We start from the raw sequence: 19,986 nt of genomic DNA, 5'->3' as shown, positions 1-19,986 counted from the left end.
GATATACTTATTCAAAATTTTTACCCGTTGTGAGGCAGGTACTTGATGGAGTGGGCCAATATTGGCTATATTTGCATATGACCAAGATGTGATAAAAATATAAGGATTCGAAGAGTTTGCACAAAATTGATTAGTCTGTTCTCAATCTAAAAGGTATAACATGTACTAAGAACTTTGTTTTCCTTTTGTGGGGGATTTATCAGAGGATTGACCCATTATTACCCACTCGAACTAGATCTAACTTTGGTAAATCGGATACTACCTTCGCGAGTTATCGTGCGCAACAGCAAGCCAGACGGTAGGACGGACACCCGTAGATCGACACCAAATGCCCTTAAACGGATTTAGCCCAAAGAGATCTGAGGTCTAACGCCTTATTTCGGTGGTTTATGTTTTGACAATATCAAATGATATGTACTCTCTGTTGCCATAAGACGTATGAGCGTATAAGGTACCGAACCAGGATTCAAACGGCAAGTAGTTTCAAAAATTTTAGCATCCGGCGATAGCTTTATTACAATGATGAACAATTATCTCAATTTTTGAACATTTTGTGCCCATTATATAGATGTATTGAGAACTAAAGTTTTATCCCAGCCCGCAATCTACGACTGATTGCTCCATAATAATGGTGTTCTATTTCCACCTTTTATGCTGCTCGTTAAGATATGGTTTTTGTATCTCATCCCAGAATGATCATCAGACAAACTTGCATAGCTTTAGCCCCTTTTGGTTCGCACATAAACAATTTTGCACGTAATTTTTCGTAATTGAACGTTTTTATACCCTACACCACAAGGTGGTCAGGGTATTATGTCTTTGTGCGTTTGTTTGTAACAGGCAAACGGAAACGAGATAGACCCATAGTTCCTTTTGATGATCTGCATAGAATCACTTTCTGAGTTGATTTATGCATGTCAGTCCGTCTGTCCGTCCGTCTGTCCATGTATTCTTGTGAACAAAATGCAGGTCGCATTTATTATCCGATTGAGATGAAATTTTGCAATTTGTTTAGCCCAAGGACGAACCCTATTGAAATTGGAGATAATCGGTAAAAATTTAGATATAGCTCCCATATATATCTTCGTCCGATTTGCCTTTTATTGTGCACCAAACGTGTAATATCAGCCCGAAGAGTATGGAATTTTGCACATACAACCAAATTAGGCCTGAAAATAAGTATGCCAAATTTGGTGAAGATCGGTTCAGATATAGTTATAGCTCCCATATATATTGTTCATCCGATTTGTTGTATTTGTTACCCACAGCCGTAATATGCACTCCGTAACAACGATATTCAGGGCAATATATCAAATAGAGCTCAGAAATATATATGCCAAATTTTATCGAGATCGGTTCCGATTTGGATATAGCTCCCATATATATTTTTATCCGATTTCAGATTAATTGTGCACCAAATCGGTAATACAACTCCGAATTTAAAAGATACAAATGCTTCGGCATATTTAGTTCTTTGAACTTTAAATTATAATTATAATCATAGCGTGTATGATTGAATTCTCCCATAAAAACTTTTAATTGTTATGCGCAGCTCAACTAAATTAGCAAAGTGGTGTAGAGTACCATAAAGTCGGCCCCGCCCGACTTTAAGACTTTCTTTACTGGTTTTATTATATACTACTTTTTAATAAAAATATCCTTAAATACTGCAGCTCAGCCTTCCCTCACAACAAAATTAGTCTCATATAACTATGAGAAATCTTGCTCCTCTTCTGTTGTCTGACAAAGCTGATTAAAACATTTAAGAATTCTAGCCTGAGTAATACCATATATTATTATTATAGTATTATTATATATTATATTATAGTATTTCGTAGTACTTTTTTGTACTAATTGCCAAACACCTTATTGTATGTCTAGCGCCTATGATACCCTACGAGGTCTAATAGTAAACAATAACGTCGTAAACACAGTTTGTAGTACTTTGTAGTACCTTCATTAAAACGAATTTCACAAAGAAACCCTTATGTGATGTGTATTGTTAATAGAGACTAGTATGCGAATTTTGAAGATTCCCTAAAGTGCAGAATTGTAGATCAAAAAACACAGTTTTTGTCGTTTTAAAACTTCTATGCTTCACTGATAATTTATTTAATGAATGGTAAAACTCAAAGACATAATTTAAAATATTTAGGGTATAAAGTACGAATTCTGCAAATTTAATATTTTGCGTATTTATGTTTAGTACATATATATGCGTATAGGTCATATAACTATGTCTAAGCCAACTTGAGGCAAATTTGAACAATACTAAATTCATTTTCTGCATTATCAGTTTCGTCACACAGAAACAGACCCTTTATATATTGAATAAGTAGTTATAGCTTACATTATTACAAGCACCATTTCTATTTTGTATTTTGCTATGTACATATTCTAAAATAAAAACAAGTAAGCAAAGGCTACAGTCGAGCGGGGCCGACCGTTGAATACCCTACAACACTATAATAAACGATACGGCGAGATACTCGAATAAATTCCACAAGACATTGTGACAAATAATAAAAGAAAACCATCAGGTTTCGTTCTCTAATTTTCGAATAATAGCAACTTAAACTAATTTGCTCATTTTCAATTTATTGGTAGATGTTGCACGTAAATGGTATTCCTAGATCTGGAACCAATATTTCCCAAAGACCTATAATCTCTCAGAAGTGGCAAAAGGTTAACATTTATTATTGGTTTTTGACTGAAACGCATCTATATGAGATACAGACATTTGACTACATTCTTCAACGAAATCAGCGTTAAAAAAAATAGTCAGAAGTGCATCTTTCCTGTATTTGTGAATTCTCCGAAAAGTCACTGGAATGGACAATTTCGTATTTTGTCTACAAAAGTTGGCAAACTCCTTTACACATTGAATATTTTTGGATGGCCATCCAAAACTGCTTGGCTTTTGCAATGTCCGGTAACCCCCATTCAAATGTGCGTGAGGATCGGGCGATAATTACGACCTGCTGACAATTTTGCAGTTTTTTGATCCATTTCAACCCCTAAATATATGGCGATCATCTCCAAAAAGAGTAGGCTTCTATTCTGACCCTCATCTTATCCCCATGCAAAATTTCGTAAGGATCGGGCCATAAATGCGATCTGTATATGATATCCTGATATCCTAACTACTTAGTTTTGTTAGCTGTAGAAATATTACCAAATGTTTAATTCAAAATGAAAATATGCCAAAAATATGACAAAATGGAAAAAAATATGAGAAAATGTTACAAAATCAATATTTTCATCTTTAGAGAGATATTGTTATGCAATTTTTTAGACGTTTTTTCTTTCCTGCCAAGAGGCCATTCTGAATTAATGAGAACTGTCGAAATCAGTTCAGCCGTTCTCGACATATGTGAGATCTTTCAAGCATATCTTCTTTGATAGACATATATATCGCATGTATTTGCTATATATTCGATTTTTTGGATCTTAACATTAATGTAAAGATCAGAAGTAACCTTCTCATGGCTTTGTGATTTCGCCGGGACTTAAAATATTCGCGGTTTAATGAAAAATTTTGAAGTTTTTCAACAAAAAAGATATGGCCTATTTTACCCGCTAAATATTATCCGATGACCACCCAAATTGGTAGGCTTCTTGCCCGCCCTAAACTCTAGCTACATGCGAAATTCCGCGTCGATTGGTCTATAATTGCGACCTGTATAGCTTCTGCAAAATCCGACATTTTTTCAATATTTGGTCCATTTCAACCCCTAAACATTTGGCGATCATCTCCAAAAGAAATAGGGTTCTATTCTGACCCTAGCCCCACCTCCATTCTAAATTTCGTGAAGATCGGGCCATAATTGCGACCTGTAGAGTGATTACAAAATAACATGGTCAGACGGACAGACGGACAGACGGACAGACGGACAGACGGACGGACGGACATACATAGCTAGATCGACTCAGCTCGGCGAGATAGAAAGATCCATATATACTTTCCTATGTGGGAAATCAATATTTCGTGGTGTTACATAATTTTTGGCCCAATCAAACTTATAATACCCCCAACACATAGTGTTGTAGGGTATAACAAACAACATTTACCCTTTTTTATAGAAAAATTTGTTCCGAATATTTGTCTTCTCACGAAAAAAATTACCATAAATTTTCACACTTAGAACTTAATTCTATACTCCTTATTTTTGTTTCCAGGTGCGTTTGTATTTCTCACAAATATCCGATGATAAAGTGCCATATGTCAACAGTCCCGGAGAGCAATATCGAGTGCGGCAATTGTTGCATCAGCTTCCGCCGCACGATAACGAGGTAAGTGTTACAGCCAGCGCAATTTCTAACTAACAACCGATAAAAATAGCCAACACATGGCAATAGCAGCAAATAACATCAACATCAATTCTCTTAATTAAAGTAATTCCAAAGACAATCAATTTTCATCAGTGACTGCACACCTCCATGTGGAGAAATGTGTTCTCTTCTGCTCCATTGGACTGAGCTGAACTTTTGCATTCGGTAATAAATTGAAATTGTAATTCCTATTTAGCTCTTGGCCATTAAAATGCAGATTTAGTTTGTTTCAATTAGATGTACAACAGGATACAAATCGAAAAAAATATAGTTTTCACTTGTTAATGTTGCATTGGGGCTGAAGTTGTTTGGGGACAAAATCGACACCATTGATAGGAGCACTTGTGAATAACACCCACTAGAGAGTTTGTTGAAAAAAGACAGGATCCATGTTGCAACAAATAACCCAGAGAGGGTTATAACACTAACAAGCTGTACATATACACATTAAGTTGAGATTATAAGTTCCATATGAATGTTGTAAATGATGTTGCCAGATTATTGATATTTAAAAAGAAAATATTTATTTCCCAACAAGGATTAAAACCCAACACTGAAGTTTCTACTTAAGGACCTACATTATAAGTTTAATTTTAAAAATTTGAAAAATAGAATTTTGATTCAACCAAAACTTTTACTGAGCAGCTGCTTCTTTTAAGAGTCTATAAGTAGAAGATTTGTTTTATTTGCAGGACTTCTTTCTTCGCTCTGAAACGTTAGGGAAAAGTCCCAAGGAACAAATAATGTAAGAGCATAGCTTGATGGAAAATACTTATATACTTTCTAAAATGAAATTGTGGTATACCCCAGCCAAACAAATGTCGGCACATCCAACACGTCTGCTCAAAGTAGGAAGGTTTTCCGACTTATATGACCGACACATGCCCGAAGTCCGCCAAACATTTCGAAGGATTTTTTTCTTATTGTAGAGTTCTAGAAAAATTCAATAAGAAAACAAGCAAAAAAGCCCGGGCCGAACTTTGAGTACCCTTCACCATTTGGACCGAATTTGGAAATTTTGAAAACAAAAAAATCAGTTAAATAAATAATAAATAGATAGGCAATTTTTATCATAAGCCATTACAACATTCAAATGCGATAGTTGAAAAAAAAAAATAAAAAAAAAAGAAAACAAAATCATCACCATCACCAAACAATTTTCCGTCATAGGCTGTAGTGTCCATACGAACTTCAAATAGCAAATTTGAACCGTTTCCAGTGAATAATGTGGCTAAAATCATCAAAATACCGAATATCCGTATTTACCGTTATATGAGGGCTATATGAAGATGTGAACCTGCACAGACAATTTTCTGTCTTAGGCTGTAGTATCCATTACGAACTTAAAATACCAAATTTGAAACAATTCCGGTGAATATTGTCGCTAAAATCATTAAAATACCGAATATCGGCAGGTACCGTTATATTAGGGCTATATGAAGACGTGAACTTGCACAGACAATTTTCTGTCTTAGGCTGTAGTATCCATTACGAAAATACCGAAAATAGGGAGGTACCGTTATATGGGGACTATACCAAAACGTGGATCGCCATTTTCAATACCAAAAATCCAGCAGACATAATATACCTTTGAGTAAAATTTTATCAATCTACTTCCTTTCGTTCGGAAGCTAGAGTGATTTTCACAGACGGACGGACATCGCTAAATTGACATAGAATTTTATGCTGATCAAGAATATATATTCTTTGTGGGGTCTAAAATGTATATTTCGAGGTGTCACAAACGGAATGACAAATTTACTATTCCGTCCATACTATGGTGGAGGGTATAAAAATGGTTTAAGTGTCTGTCTTTTTAAGAGGTTTTATGTGCTTACATCTTGTGAATGAAATAAATGTGTCATTGTTGTTGGGGCGTCGGAGAAAAAATGCGTTCGCCAATTAGTGTTCAAAGGTGACGGTGGCAGAAATGTTAGAAAGTCGGCAAAAAATCAAATGTGTGCGCATATTACTTTGGTGTTCGATCCGAAATCTAATTTTAATTTCTCTTCCGAAATTTCCATGGATATCCATGCGAATTTCGTCCGACTTCGGTTCGAATGCCGACTAAAACTTCAGAATTTAATCCCACTCTTCAGTCCGACAACACGTCAACCACTCCGTATAACTTTCGGTAAGAAGTCAGACGGTTCGAAGTAGCACCGAACTCAGACAGTTTGGTTCGCTATGTAGTTGGTCGGCTTAAATTCTATGTATGTTTTGAGTGTCCACATGTTGAAATCACGATATTGAAAGAGGCCGACTCATAGAACGTTATCTCCAGTTTTTCAATATTCCCGAGAACACAAATTCGATGAAATATCATTTGGTATTTCAGTTTCTTTGGATGTATAATCTCTACCTAAATTCAGAGACCCCTTTATGCTCCAGACTTCCCTCTTTAGTCAATTATATGGCAACGTTACTCATGAAAGTTTCAAACTTTCTGCTTTGGCATTGTTGGTTTTTTTGACCAACTACTTACATTTTTGCTAATGAATTTTTTCCCACAACTAACGAGCATTTTATACAATATTTTGTACGTAAAAGAGTAAACACTTTGTTTGCGTGTGTATGTGTGTGTATAAGGGTGGGCCGATTATCCAAACTAGCATTTAGCTAAGATACAGGGATAAATATTAAGATATTCTGCCAAAGTTAGATCCAAATACAATCTTAACCTGACAAGTTTTCCTTTTAATATTCTATTCCGTTTTCTCGGTGTTTATATTTTATATATAACCATTGTTTGATAATTATACAAAAATTAATAATAATACAAATTTCGTTAAAATATATTAAAAAAAAATATCTAATTAACATTTTTGGCACTATTTTTCTATTTCGATTTCAAAATCACTGTTTCATTTAGAAATTTCCATTCATGAACCTAGGATATCAACATCCGCTCGCTGTGTTATAATATCGAACCACTTTATTACACCAAAATGCATAACATAACCACAAAACAAGTTAAAGTTTAAAGTAAAACGGATAGATGTCTGTGTGTGAACTGGTGTTGCTGGAAAAAAATGAATTCAAAAATTTCCCATATCAGATAACTTCATTGATTGGAATTGCCATGTTGTTAACAAGCAAAACCAGAACACTGGACAGAATTGTAAATGGTCAGAGGAGCCAAGCTCAGCAAGAGTGAACTCAACTGAACTGAACTTGGCTGCCTAGTCTGGCTTGCAAAATCAAACTGACAAACAATTCTCTTAACTTCATTGAGCGAGCCATCAGTTTTGGGCTACCGCCAATGGCAAGTACAACAACAACTGCTATGAGAACGCCACTTACATCAACAGAAGACACACACAAAAAATTTGGTATCATATCAAAAGCACCAAGACCAACAACAATATCAGCAATATAGAGCAGTGATTTTTTTTCCCAATTCCGGAAATGGACGTATGAAAATCTATCGACAGACTTCACAGCACACAAAGAAAAACATACATATAAACGTATATTATCGTAAAAGAGTAGAAGTACAAATGTACTGTGGTTGCGTTCTCATTTCTAATATTAAAATAAGTATTTGGTATTATTTGTGCGACTAAATTCATTGTTTTCAATAAATGCAGGGAATATCGAACAGATAATAAAATAAGAGCTAAATAAGAAGACGTTTTGAATGTTTACATCTCGAAGTAAGTTTCCTCGGAATCCGTACATTTTTGGAAGAGTTCCAATTCAAATTTCATTGTGAGTTTCTGAAAAAAGACTGTGTATGCAATATGTACCATGAATCTTAGGTTAGTTAGAGACCTGCTAGTCCATTGTGTTCATCCTAATAAGAAATTGGAAGAAAGAAAGAATGGTGGAAAAAAGTAAGGTGTTAGTGGTTTATTATTATATTTATATGAGGATGATCGATGGCTAGAGATCTTGCCATGTAGTCTTTAGCCACATAAATCATCTGGCTAATTGAAAAATTACTGTAGGGCCAGTGTTAGGGAACGGAGACAAATCATGTGACACTTGCTCCCCCACTAACCTGTGTCTCCCGTTAATGAGTGCTGGACAGTGGCAGATCAGATTTTCGATCGTCTCAATTTCTTCTTTGTCCTGACATAGTCTACAGTAATCAATGACATCGATGTCCCATTTCGAGGTCATTGCCCTCACCTTGCAGTGACCCGTGATGATACCCACCACAAGTTTTAAGTCAGGTTTAGACAATTACAGTAGCGACTTTGTTCTCTTCTCCGAGAGTATGGACCATATTCCGAGTAGTGTTTATGAATTACCTGTGGGAAGTGGTCTGGCAGTCTCGTTGCCTGGAATAGTGTAATGACAAGGAACCCAACAGTTCATGATGGACAACCTAGCATTTTCCAAGAATCTCCTGCAGTCCAAAATAAACCTTAGACTTGATAGTAAAGGAGTTTAGGGCTTTCAGTGCCGGTTGACTATCGACGTATATAGTCTCCGGACTGCTAACCTCGTTGTTCCTCGTTACCAACAGGTCTATGGCTTTTTTGACCGCAGAACTTTCCGCCTGAAATACGCTGCTGTCGTTTCTGAGCTTGTAGGATTTGCGAACATTAAGAGTGTTACAGCAGACACCATCTCCCGTTCCGCATTCCATTCTTTGAACCGTTGGCATAGAGAGCTATGCCGCAGAAACGTTGATTGTTACGGGCCCAGGTGTCCTTATCAGGTATGTGGATGTCAGCTGGGTCAAAGCACAACCGTGGTGAGATACAATTAATAGTGTTGGTTTCCTCTCCTACATACCTTACACGCCCTAGGATCGCAGAATGCACAAAGGATTGCCTGCGCCATTGGTTTAGTACTTTGAGTCTAAGTGCACACCTAATTGCCTATTCCTCTACGATTACGCTTAGTGGGCCTAAGCACAGTAGGGTGTCAAGTGCAGCTTGAGGTGTGCTGCTGAATGTAACCGTTATTATTAGGGATGCGGCTCTTTGAACTGTGTCAATGTGATGTAAGTAAGATGATTTCCTCAAGGAATGCCACCAGACTAGAGCTCCATAGGTTAGGCATGGGGCGAACAATTAACTCATACACCCATTTGATTATGTGTGGTTTAAAGTTCCAGCTTCTACCCATGGAGTTCTTGCAAAAATAAAATACAATCAAACCTCTCTTTGCTCGCTTCTCGGTGTTCCTCTTCCAGCTTAGTTGGCGGTTGAGGATAGTGCCGAGGTATTTAGCTTCAGAGGATAGGTTTAGCGTGACCCCATCTAGCATCGGTGATATAAAAGAAAGACCTTTAAGTTTCCACGTAAATACAGGGTTGCCCATATTCGACGGACCCACCTGGCAACGCCATAACTTTTGACAGAATGACGTCAGTCCAAGCAGATTATTACCATGAACCAATACACGCCACGCGAGCGCTCTGAAATAGTTGAAATTTACATTCAACAGAAGAAGTCATCGAAATGGCCGAAGATGACGAGCAATTTTGGAACAAAATTATCATGTCCGATGAAGCCCATTTCACATTGAATGGGACCGTAAATAAGCAAAATTGCCGTTTTTACGCCACTAAAAATCCTCAGGAGATTCAAGAAGTGCCTCTTCATGACGAAAAAGTCACAGTTTGGTGCGGCGTTAGTGCGAAAACGGTCATTGGGCCGTTTTTCTTCCAAAATGAAAATGGCCATGCTGTTCCATCAATCAGGAGCGTTATTCGTCAAAAGCGTATGAGGCAGTTCTGGTTTCAACAAGACGGCGCTCCATCACACACAAGTCGCATAACAAACATGGGTCCGTCGAATATGGGCAACCCTGTAAGACGATCTCTCTTTTTGAATCCATGAATTTTAAATATTTGTTAATAAAAAAATACCTCCCTATATTCGGTATTTTGATCATTTTGGCGAAATTATTCACCGGAAATGCTTCAAACTTCGTATTTGCACTTAGTAATGGGTACTATAGCCTGTGACAGAAAATTGTTTATGCAGGTCCATGTCTTCGCATAACCCCCTACATCGGTACCTCCCTATATTCGGTATTTTGATGATTTTTTATACATTATTCATCGGAATTGTTTATAATTTTGTATTTGCAATTTGTAATGGGTACAACAGCCTATGACATAAAATTGTATGTACAGCTTCTCTTGTATGTACATCCTCTTCGTATAGCGCCCATATATCAATAGACTTTTGAAATTTGGTAAATATTTTTGAAACACATCCATAATCATTGGTACAAAAAATGAATCATATCAGTCCACTTTTTGATGTAAGGATAACTCCGATTTCAAGTATTTTTTATGTTTCGGATATGTTTTTCATTTAATTTCGCCAAAATTTGGCGAATACACGTGTTTTCTTTTTTAAGCTCTACTTTCAGAATCTTCTGGAATTTCCCCGTAATTATTTTTGTGTGGCACAGAGTTTATATAGTCATATCCCTGCATCCTTCAGGTTTGGAATTGTGCCTCTACAGTCTAATATTGACGGAAGCAGGAAAGTGACATGTAAATGAAAAAGGTGGCAAAACCTTGAAAATAACAAGAAATTACAAAAGCCTCAAATCGTAACGTTCTGTATCAAATCGTTCAAAAGTGGCAGTAAAATATTTGGACAATCAAACATACACACGTGAGCTACATCCGTTTAGATATCTACGATGCCCATGAATATGTAAATACATGGACTAAAAAAATACTTTTTAAGAATTATAAATGTCTAACACCTTTCCAAATTGATTCTTTTAAATACAGCCGGAGATTTATTCTCCCAAACAACTTTTAAGGCAACTTGCCATTTTATAATTTTAGTCATTTTTCCCCATTTTTCCACTGAATACACGGTGCAACGCTTACAAACAGGAAGAATGACCAAAATCTATAGCCATAATAATGAAATAAAGAAATTCAGAGAGAAAAAGCCAACCAAAGTGTAAAATGTTCAAAATATCAAAACAAAACGACCATTGTGAGCGTCCAGGCAACATATCTTGGCCAGATAACCACATGTATGGATGCATGTTGTTATTGCTGTTTGGGCCTTTTTGGTGGGGTACCAGTGGCGACGAACAAATCATAGGCTTTGGGGTTAAAACTATAAACACCATATAAGTATCCAAGTGTGTGTGCTGGAAATGCTTCGAGTGGTACTCAATGAGTGGCATTGCATGGCCTGGAGGCCATGAGTGTAGGCACCATAGAATGCATGAGCTTTTCGGTATGATATCTCCTGTCTGTCTGTTTGTCTGTCTACCTAAGGTCCATTGTTGGTTACAGGGTTGTGTATGTGATAGTATTTGCATACAACTCAAATACGTTCGGACACATTTAAATCTAACTGACGACGATAGAGACTTTGGCCAAAATGTTTATGTTTGTTTGGTATGACGGCTACTGTTTTTTTGTTTGGTCTCGCCATACCAAAGGCAAGAATTTGAAAACTAACACTCAAATGCAGTCGTCGTCGTCGTCATCGTCGTCGAACCGTCTCCGTGAAAAACAACATCCCAAGACAACAGCAACAACAATGGCAGCATTCATTGTTGGCCCAACATCTAACGTTTTAACCATATCATATTACCCCCAGAACATGGTCATGGCAACAGAGAACACCAGAAGTTTACCACTATTATTAATATGGTGGGACGCTTAGGACGGCCATAATGTATGCTATTTTATAACATGTGATGATACCATTGGACAACGGCATAACTTTCAACTGGGAAACTTTATCATATATTGAATTTTGGAAATTCCAGAACCATATATTAAATTGAAAAATGTTAAAAGAATATATTTGGCATTGTTAAACCTATGGGAGAACGATCATTTCCAAAATATAATTTTAATAATTATAAAGACCTTTCGACTATCCATGTTGGTTAACAACAGAGAGATTTGAAGAATTTTTAATATTTGGCAAAAAAATATATAATTATCGTTTTAAATTTTAAATAACATCGTACCAACAATTATGTTGTCGGGAAGTTCTCTAAAAATCCAGGGCGGCATTGGACTTCTTGTTAAAAGAGACTTGCAAAAGACCAACTTTACATTAGATCAAATGTTAGTAAAAATATTGCATACGAGATGTTTGAAAATAACTTGCGAATGACTTTATGTAATGAATATTATGATAACACTGTGCTACACAAAAAACAATAAGGGGAAAATCGAGCAGATTATTAAAGTAATAGTAGTAGTAAGTGGTTATAAAGAACTTGTTGGGTAGATTCTCAGACAATTTCATTGAAAATTTTGGCTACAATCATCAACATACCGAATATCGGGGGTGGGGTACAGTTATATGGGGGCTATACAATATCGTGGACCGATATAGCCCATCTTCGAACTTGACCTGCCTGCTTCCTATCTTAATTCGTTTTGACTCTAGTGTGATTGCAACATACAGACAGACGGACGGGTAGTTATAAATCGTCTCAGAATTTTACGCTGATCAAGACTATACAGGGTGACATAAAAAAACTGCAACAACGTCAAACGCCATAATTTTTACTTTTTTTAAATTTTATTGAATGAAAGCAAAAAATGTCGGAATAACATCAATTTTAAGAATAAGTTTCGATTTGTTCGAATTGGTCACCTTTGGCACGAATTGTGGCCTTCAAACGGCCAATGAAACCGTCACACGCCGCCCGAATGTTGCTCTGCGGTATTTTGGTCCATTCCGGGCGAAGCGCTTGCTTGAAGTGATCGACACTTTGCTATTTTTTAGTGTCAACCTTGCTTTCCAAAATACTCCAAACACAATAATCCAACGGATTGGTATCCGAAGATTTTGGTGGCCATTGTGCGCTGAAAATGAAGCGAGGAACCTCATTTTCTAACCATTCTAGGGTGTCGCGTGCTGAGCGCGGTGGTGCTGAGTCCTGGTGGAATGTCCAAGGTCTGCGGCCAAAATATTTGCGTGGCCAAGGCTTTAATACACACTCCAGACTATTTTCGCGATAATATTCGGCATTTATTCTGATGCCACGGTCGATTACTACGAATAGAGAGCGATCATAGGCTGTTATGGCGGCCCACACCATCACAATGGCCGGCGCTTGAAGTTGCACATTTTCAGCTGACCTCATTGACAAGTAAACACGATAATTTTGTTTGTTTACGAACTGCTGGACAACGAATGTTTTCTCATCGGAGAAAACCAAATTCGGAAGTTTACCACTTTCGGTCAAGCAACTCTTTAGCTCTTTTGGGTCTATTTTCTTTCTGCTGCGGTGTAAGTTCCTTATTTTTTAGAATTTCAATGGCTTTATTTCCAACTCATTTTTCAATATTTGCCGAACGGAATATTGCGATATGTTCAGCTCACGGTTCATTCTTCTGCCACTGCGACGCGGGTTTCGATCAAGTCGCTTCTTTACTTTTCGAACCATTTCTGCTTATGTTGCTGTTTTTTTCCGTCCACTTCCTTGTCGTCGGGCTACGCTACCAGAATCACGGTAACGAGCGATGGTACGAGACACAAAAGATTTATTCGCATAGAAATGCTGGAGTGCTCTAACGATAGCCACTTCACGAATTACGAATCAGAAATAACTTTTTTTCTGGAAAATTATCACCAAAGTGCTTTTGTATGCTTCTAAACAATATAATGAGCTGTCACTGGCATAATTTTAACAGCTGTCAGATGAGTGGCTTAGTAATGACAACAGACTGAAGTTGGTTGCAATTTTTTCATCTCACCCTGTATCTTCTTTGTTAGGTCTAAAATGATAATTTCGATAAGTTCCAAACGAAATGGCGAACTTAATATACCCTCCATAAAATGTATGGTGGAGGGTATAAAAACACATTTTAGGTTTAAAGGCGTACTTTTTGTGAATTCGAGCAAAAATCTCCAACACAGCATTATTTATCAACATCGGCTCCCATATATACAAGTCCGAATTTAAAAGATACAAATGCTTCGGCATATATAGCCCTTCGAAATTTAAATTATAATTATAATCATAGAGTTTATGATTGAATTCTCCCATAAAAACTTTTAATTGTTATGTGGAGCTCAACTAAATTAGCAAATCGGCCCCACCCGACTTTAGGACTTTCTTTACTGGTTTCGTATAATTTCTATGTATAATAGCCAGTCTGGTTCATGGAAATGCCAAGTGGACTTGATAGCATTCTTTTTAATGTCAAAACCCAAAGGAATTCTGGGTTCCTAAACCAATTGACCCTTGTATAGGTTTGGAAATGTACAAAAGGGACCCCAATAGTTTGAGATATATTGGAAAATATATTACGTATTTGGTGCACAGAAAACGTAAAAAAGGACGGGATGACAGACGGACATGACTATGTTGACTCCAACTACCATAAAATGGATTTCGTCCAAAAAGACGTAGAGTCTAAAGCTGCTGTTGACCGTGTCAAGTGATATACAGGGTTGCCTATATTCGACGGACCCATCTGGCAACGCCATAACTTTTGACAGAGATGTCACATCGCTTATTGAAATACCGCGTTTGAAGCGTCAGTCCAAGCAGATTTTTACCATGAACCAATACACGCCACGCGAGCGCTCTGAAATTTACATTCAACAGAAGAAGTCAATTGTGAAAACTCAACGTGCTTTTAAAACATTAAAACATGTGAGAAGTGCGCCTTCTAAGAACACCATTAAGCGTTTATACGAAAAATTTTCGACTGCTAAGGCTCTTTCTAATCCGAAGAGGCCATATAAAAGTCGACCAAGGCGATCGGCCGAGAATATCGCTGCCGTACGAGCCAGTGTTGAGAGGTCCCCAAGAACATCCCAAAAACGCCATTCTCAGCAGTTGGGTATTGCTCGGTCCACTTTACAACGGATTATTAGCATTGATTTGCATTTGTTCCCGTACAAAATTCAATTGACACAAAGAATGTTGCCTGCGGACAAGCCTCGTCGATTGGAATGGGCCCAAAGGGCCCAAAGTTCCGTCGAATATGGGCAACCCTGTATACCCAATGTAGTCATAAGGCTGAGTATAAAAATATACACAATTGGTTACCAAGAAGTCCATTAAAATCCTAGACAGGAAGACTCACAAAAAATTGAAATCTAGTCAAAGCTAGGCAACCATATAAAAATGCGTAAAAATTGATAAAACTAAACCCGAAATTGGTGGAAATAGTATAATATTTAAAGTGAGTTAATTTATTTTCGTAACAACTACCTACCCTTTAAAACTATAAATATAAGATTATTAAAAGTAGACTTTGAGACCTTGATATTATTTATCAATTCTATTACAAAAACAAATATCAACACAACATCCAAACATAATGTAGGGTTCAGACCGTAGTGCACACATCATGGTGCATAAACGTGTTCATAGCTTAAAAAAGGAACATCAGTTTTTTTTTCTTGTCCCTTCATTTTATGACCCCAGTAGTTGATAGACATTTTGCCAAACGTTCGGTTTTGTTCCTTCTGGTCTATTTATATTTTGGCTTATTTTGATATATGCATGCAGTCAAAATAGTTGTGGTCTTAGCAAATTCATAAATGAAGATGGTCGGTACCGAACTTCTACCGCTGGCCAATGATTTGGATTTTAGTTGGCAATGTTTGTTGTTTTTTTTTTTCTCTTTTTTTCGGGGGGAACACTCCGTCCAATGATTGTTTATTTTCCTACGATCAAAAGTTGTTGCTGCTGTTGTTACTACTGCTGCCGTTACAGTTGCTATTCAAAACATTTAACTGGCATTTATTATTTAACAGTTGATGGCCTTGTTTGAAGACCATCTTTTTTTTGCTATTGTTTGGTCTGAAAGTTTTCATCATTGCCTTTGTACTTTATTTCATTGTCTGTCTCTCTGTCATTTCAGGTTCGTTACTGTCACTCTCTGACGGATGAGGAACGCAAAGAACTTCGCCTATTCTCCACACAACGTAAACGTGATGCACTTGGACGTGGCAATGTCAGACCTCTGATGAGTGCACGTCCCTGCGACGGGGTAAGTAAATAGATATTTATCGATTTAAGATTAAATTTCAGCGTTCTCCCACCTTTTAAGCTGCCATGAAATTAGTTTGTAATTTTTGCATTTTCCATGGACGCTGATAGTGGGAGAAGGTCAATTTTGTAGAAAGAAATGCAAGAAAAGTGGCACACCATTCCGTTAAGCAATTTACAGAGATGGTGTAAAAATTGCAAAGTATGCTGAAATGAAATTGGTATTTAATTTTTATGTTCGGTATAGATTGTAAATAAGAAAATTCTAGACTAGGCTAATTGAAAATGGAACAAGTTGGAGGATTACAGTTGTAAATATTCGGAATAAATTTGATGAGGGAATGTAAGAATGTAATGAATGTAAGATATGTCGCCAATATTCTTAAAAAAGCTTATGAAGAAACAAATTTAAGGGGTGTAAAAAAGTTCATATACGCCTATATTAAGACCATATTAATTTTTACAAACTAATATGAGGTTCAATATTCTATTGGCAAATCAGAGTAAACATCTTCTGATTGGCGGAAAAATTATCGCTTCAACGTCAGAGGTCCAGGAAATTTCAAACATAATACAAACTACATAAAACCATTAAAAATATGTATAGCTGAAGTTCCTGTTCTTGATGATGTACAGTTCCTAAGCCTGCCACCATTGAATGATTTTTGTGACCAAGAAGTCGCATGTAGGCCTTTATTTAAATTCGATCCGAAGAAATTTGAGCAGGGACAGAAATTTTTAGAAACAACTTTTTCATTAAATCAATCTTCTATACATAAAAAATCAATTGTTGTTTGTTGGTAATGGAATCAGTTGAGAACGGCTGGACCGATTTGCATATTTTTTTGTACAAACTTTAGTCACATCCCGAGTTAGGTTTTTAAAGAAAAAAATATTGACCACGCCTACTTTTAAGCCCTCTATTTAGATTTATCTAAAATCCTTATATTTGCCAGATAATGAAGATATCGGTTTGAAAATTATTACACGAGATACTGCTGACTTATCATCCAAACCTAAATATATATTTTGGTGCTGAAGAACTAACCTCGTCTACTTTTTAATGTAAATATATCTATATATAAGAAAGTTGTGTTAGTAACTACGCTTATAATTTAAGAACCGCTGATCTGAATTTAACGATTAAGTCAAATTCCGAAATGTCCCTTGGCGGAAAAGGATAAAATCCAAAAGAAATCGCGTAAAAATGTGAAATTTGAGTATTTTCATTTTGACTTTTGAAATGTACAATAGTAGTGTTTTATTTTGCATAATTTTTTTCCATTTTTTACAATTTTATTTACAATTTTCGAAAGTATATTTGTAGTGTTTTTTTTTTTTTTTAATTCTAATATTATGTGTAGTATTTTCGGGAAGTATAAAGCGAAAACGGACAAAACTGCTATTTATAGATATAAGCTAAGAACAAAAATATTTTAATTACTTTTTTAAAATCGCTAAAAAAAAATCACGAAAAAGGCCATCTCATTGCAAGAATACTAAAATCGGGAAAGAAAAATGAAAAATTGTTTAATGGAATCGAATTTCAAAATAATAGTACCAGTTGAAGATTTTTGTATTTTTTTCAATTGGCTTTTCTTTTTTTTTGTCAATTTTATATAATGTACGATTTTTTTCAATTGAGCTTAAGATACTGAATTCGATCTTTTTTTTGTGAAAAAATAAAGAATTATTTTCACCATATATAAGAAAATCATGTCAGTTACTACGCTTATAACTCAAGAACGGGGTGACGGATTTTAAGAATTCATACAATTTCGGATGGTATGCAATACGATACTAATGGCAATCTTTCATGCCTAAAATTGGCTTATAGCTTTCAACTCCATGACCTACATCGTGCTTAAGCTGGTAAATGCGAACACATTTAAACAAACAATGATGACCTACAAAGCGTTATGGGGCTCATTTCAAAACGTAGACTTACTTCTTTCACATGACAATAATCCGTTCAAAGAGAACTCAAAATGCTAAATTCATTGGGACTGCAATCAGTGAAATACCGAATATAAAGCGAATTGGACATTTAGTAAGAAAAGAATTTCTTCCTAAACTTTCAAAATACCTTAGATTGCTTTTGCAGGTCATGATTTGGGTCATAGCCCCAGATAAAAGTACAACCAGATTTCAAGTATACTTTACATTTTAACCATATTTTTCATACTGATTTCGGCAAATGTTGGTAATTTGAGAAGAAACCATCATCATCAAAAAATTAATTCCCATCTTTCGATAATGGGTGTAAAAGACTAATTATCTTTGACTATTCTGAAATCATTCTGCCCTCAATTATGAGGTGGACAATAAATACCACTCAACACGGTATTCTAAACGTTGGAAATAAAAATTCCAAATTACAGCTCATTTTAATTGAGCTGAGTTTTCACATGGGGTTATTATAGACGTTCTTTATCATAAAGGTTTTTAACACTCAAATTAAAGCCTATGGCTGAAAAATAGGATCAGGCTATTCAAAATATGTAACACCGACGGTAGGTGAACATCTATAATAATTTTTGCCATGAATATTTGTTACTATTTAGAAATTACTATGCAGTCATTACTTTTTATTAGATGAGTCAGATCTGTGATATATTATGCTTTAAAAAATAATCATTAAAGACTAAAAGTACGAGCCGGCAACGCGGACCGGGCCAGCTAGTATACTGATAAATATATGAGAACATATGTAGAAAAAACACGAAGGACAACCTAAGGTGGAGGCTAGCACAGGAATCCTAATTTACTGTTAGAAGGGATTGAAGTCAAGTTGCCCATAAACAGATTATTGTTGGCGATGAACATTTTTTATTTAAGATATCCAAATATTGTTTATAGTATGGAAGGTCATTCCATTTGGAACACCTCGAAATATACATTTTAGACCCCACAAAATGTATATATTCCTGATCTGCATAAAATTCTAATACGTTTCCATACATTGCAATTATGTAACAAACATCCTATCATAGAACTATCAATGTAGGTCTAAGTTTTGGTATAGTCCTCATAAGACAGTACTTCCAGATATTCGGTAATTTGATGATTTGTGTCACACTTTTCACCGGAAATGTTTCAAATTTGTACAGAAAATTGTCCAAACAGGCCTACGCCTTCATATAACCCCATATAACGGACTCTCCCTATATTCAGTATTTTGGTTGATTTTAACGACATTATCCGCCGGAATTGATTCAAAGGTACTACAGACCATGGCTCAATGCAATTACGTACCGGAGCCATATATTGTCAAATAGACATCTAAGTATTTTATATTTTAACCAAATTCTCATATTGGAGAAACGCAATTTCGGGGCTCTTCCACAAAATTGAATAGAAGATACAATGACATTTTCTCCCAAAATTTTGCAATTTGTTTCCCATTAACGTTGAAAATATGCATTTTTGTTGCAACTGAATTTGAAATAATTTCAAATTATTTTATTTTTATTCAAAACAATACCCACACATATACAAACTGTGTATATGTGATGACATAATAGGGGCACCAGAAGAAAAAATTGTATTTAGGGGTAGCTTTGTTCTACTTTCTGTAATTGAGCCATGTTACAGCCTATGCTAGAAAATTGCATATGCAGGCCCAGGTCTTACTATAACTCATATAATGATACACCATATGTTCCGTATTTTAATGATTTTAGCGACGTTATGCATCGGAATTCGTATTTGAATTCCTAAAGGGTAATACCATCT

The 19,986-nt window shown here is 36.0% G+C and overlaps 1 protein-coding gene across 2 annotated transcripts in view; it reads left to right on the top strand.

Annotated features, from left to right (window-relative positions):
• LOC131800400 (protein prickle) overlaps positions 1-19,986 on the top strand; it is a 328,219-nt gene that overhangs the window by 294,630 nt on the left and 13,603 nt on the right. For both annotated transcript variants that reach the window (XM_059126184.1, XM_059126175.1), the window contains exons 3-4: positions 4,180-4,293; positions 16,124-16,252. In XM_059126184.1, the coding sequence (XP_058982167.1) occupies positions 4,180-4,293; positions 16,124-16,252 (243 nt within the window). The remainder of the gene's footprint in view (positions 1-4,179; positions 4,294-16,123; positions 16,253-19,986) is intronic.

Source organism: Musca domestica, unplaced genomic scaffold (assembly GCF_030504385.1).
Source record: "Musca domestica strain aabys unplaced genomic scaffold, Musca_domestica.polishedcontigs.V.1.1 10, whole genome shotgun sequence".
NCBI classification, from domain to species: Eukaryota; Metazoa; Arthropoda; class Insecta; order Diptera; family Muscidae; genus Musca; species Musca domestica.
This window is presented reverse-complemented; position numbering and strand designations above follow the sequence as displayed.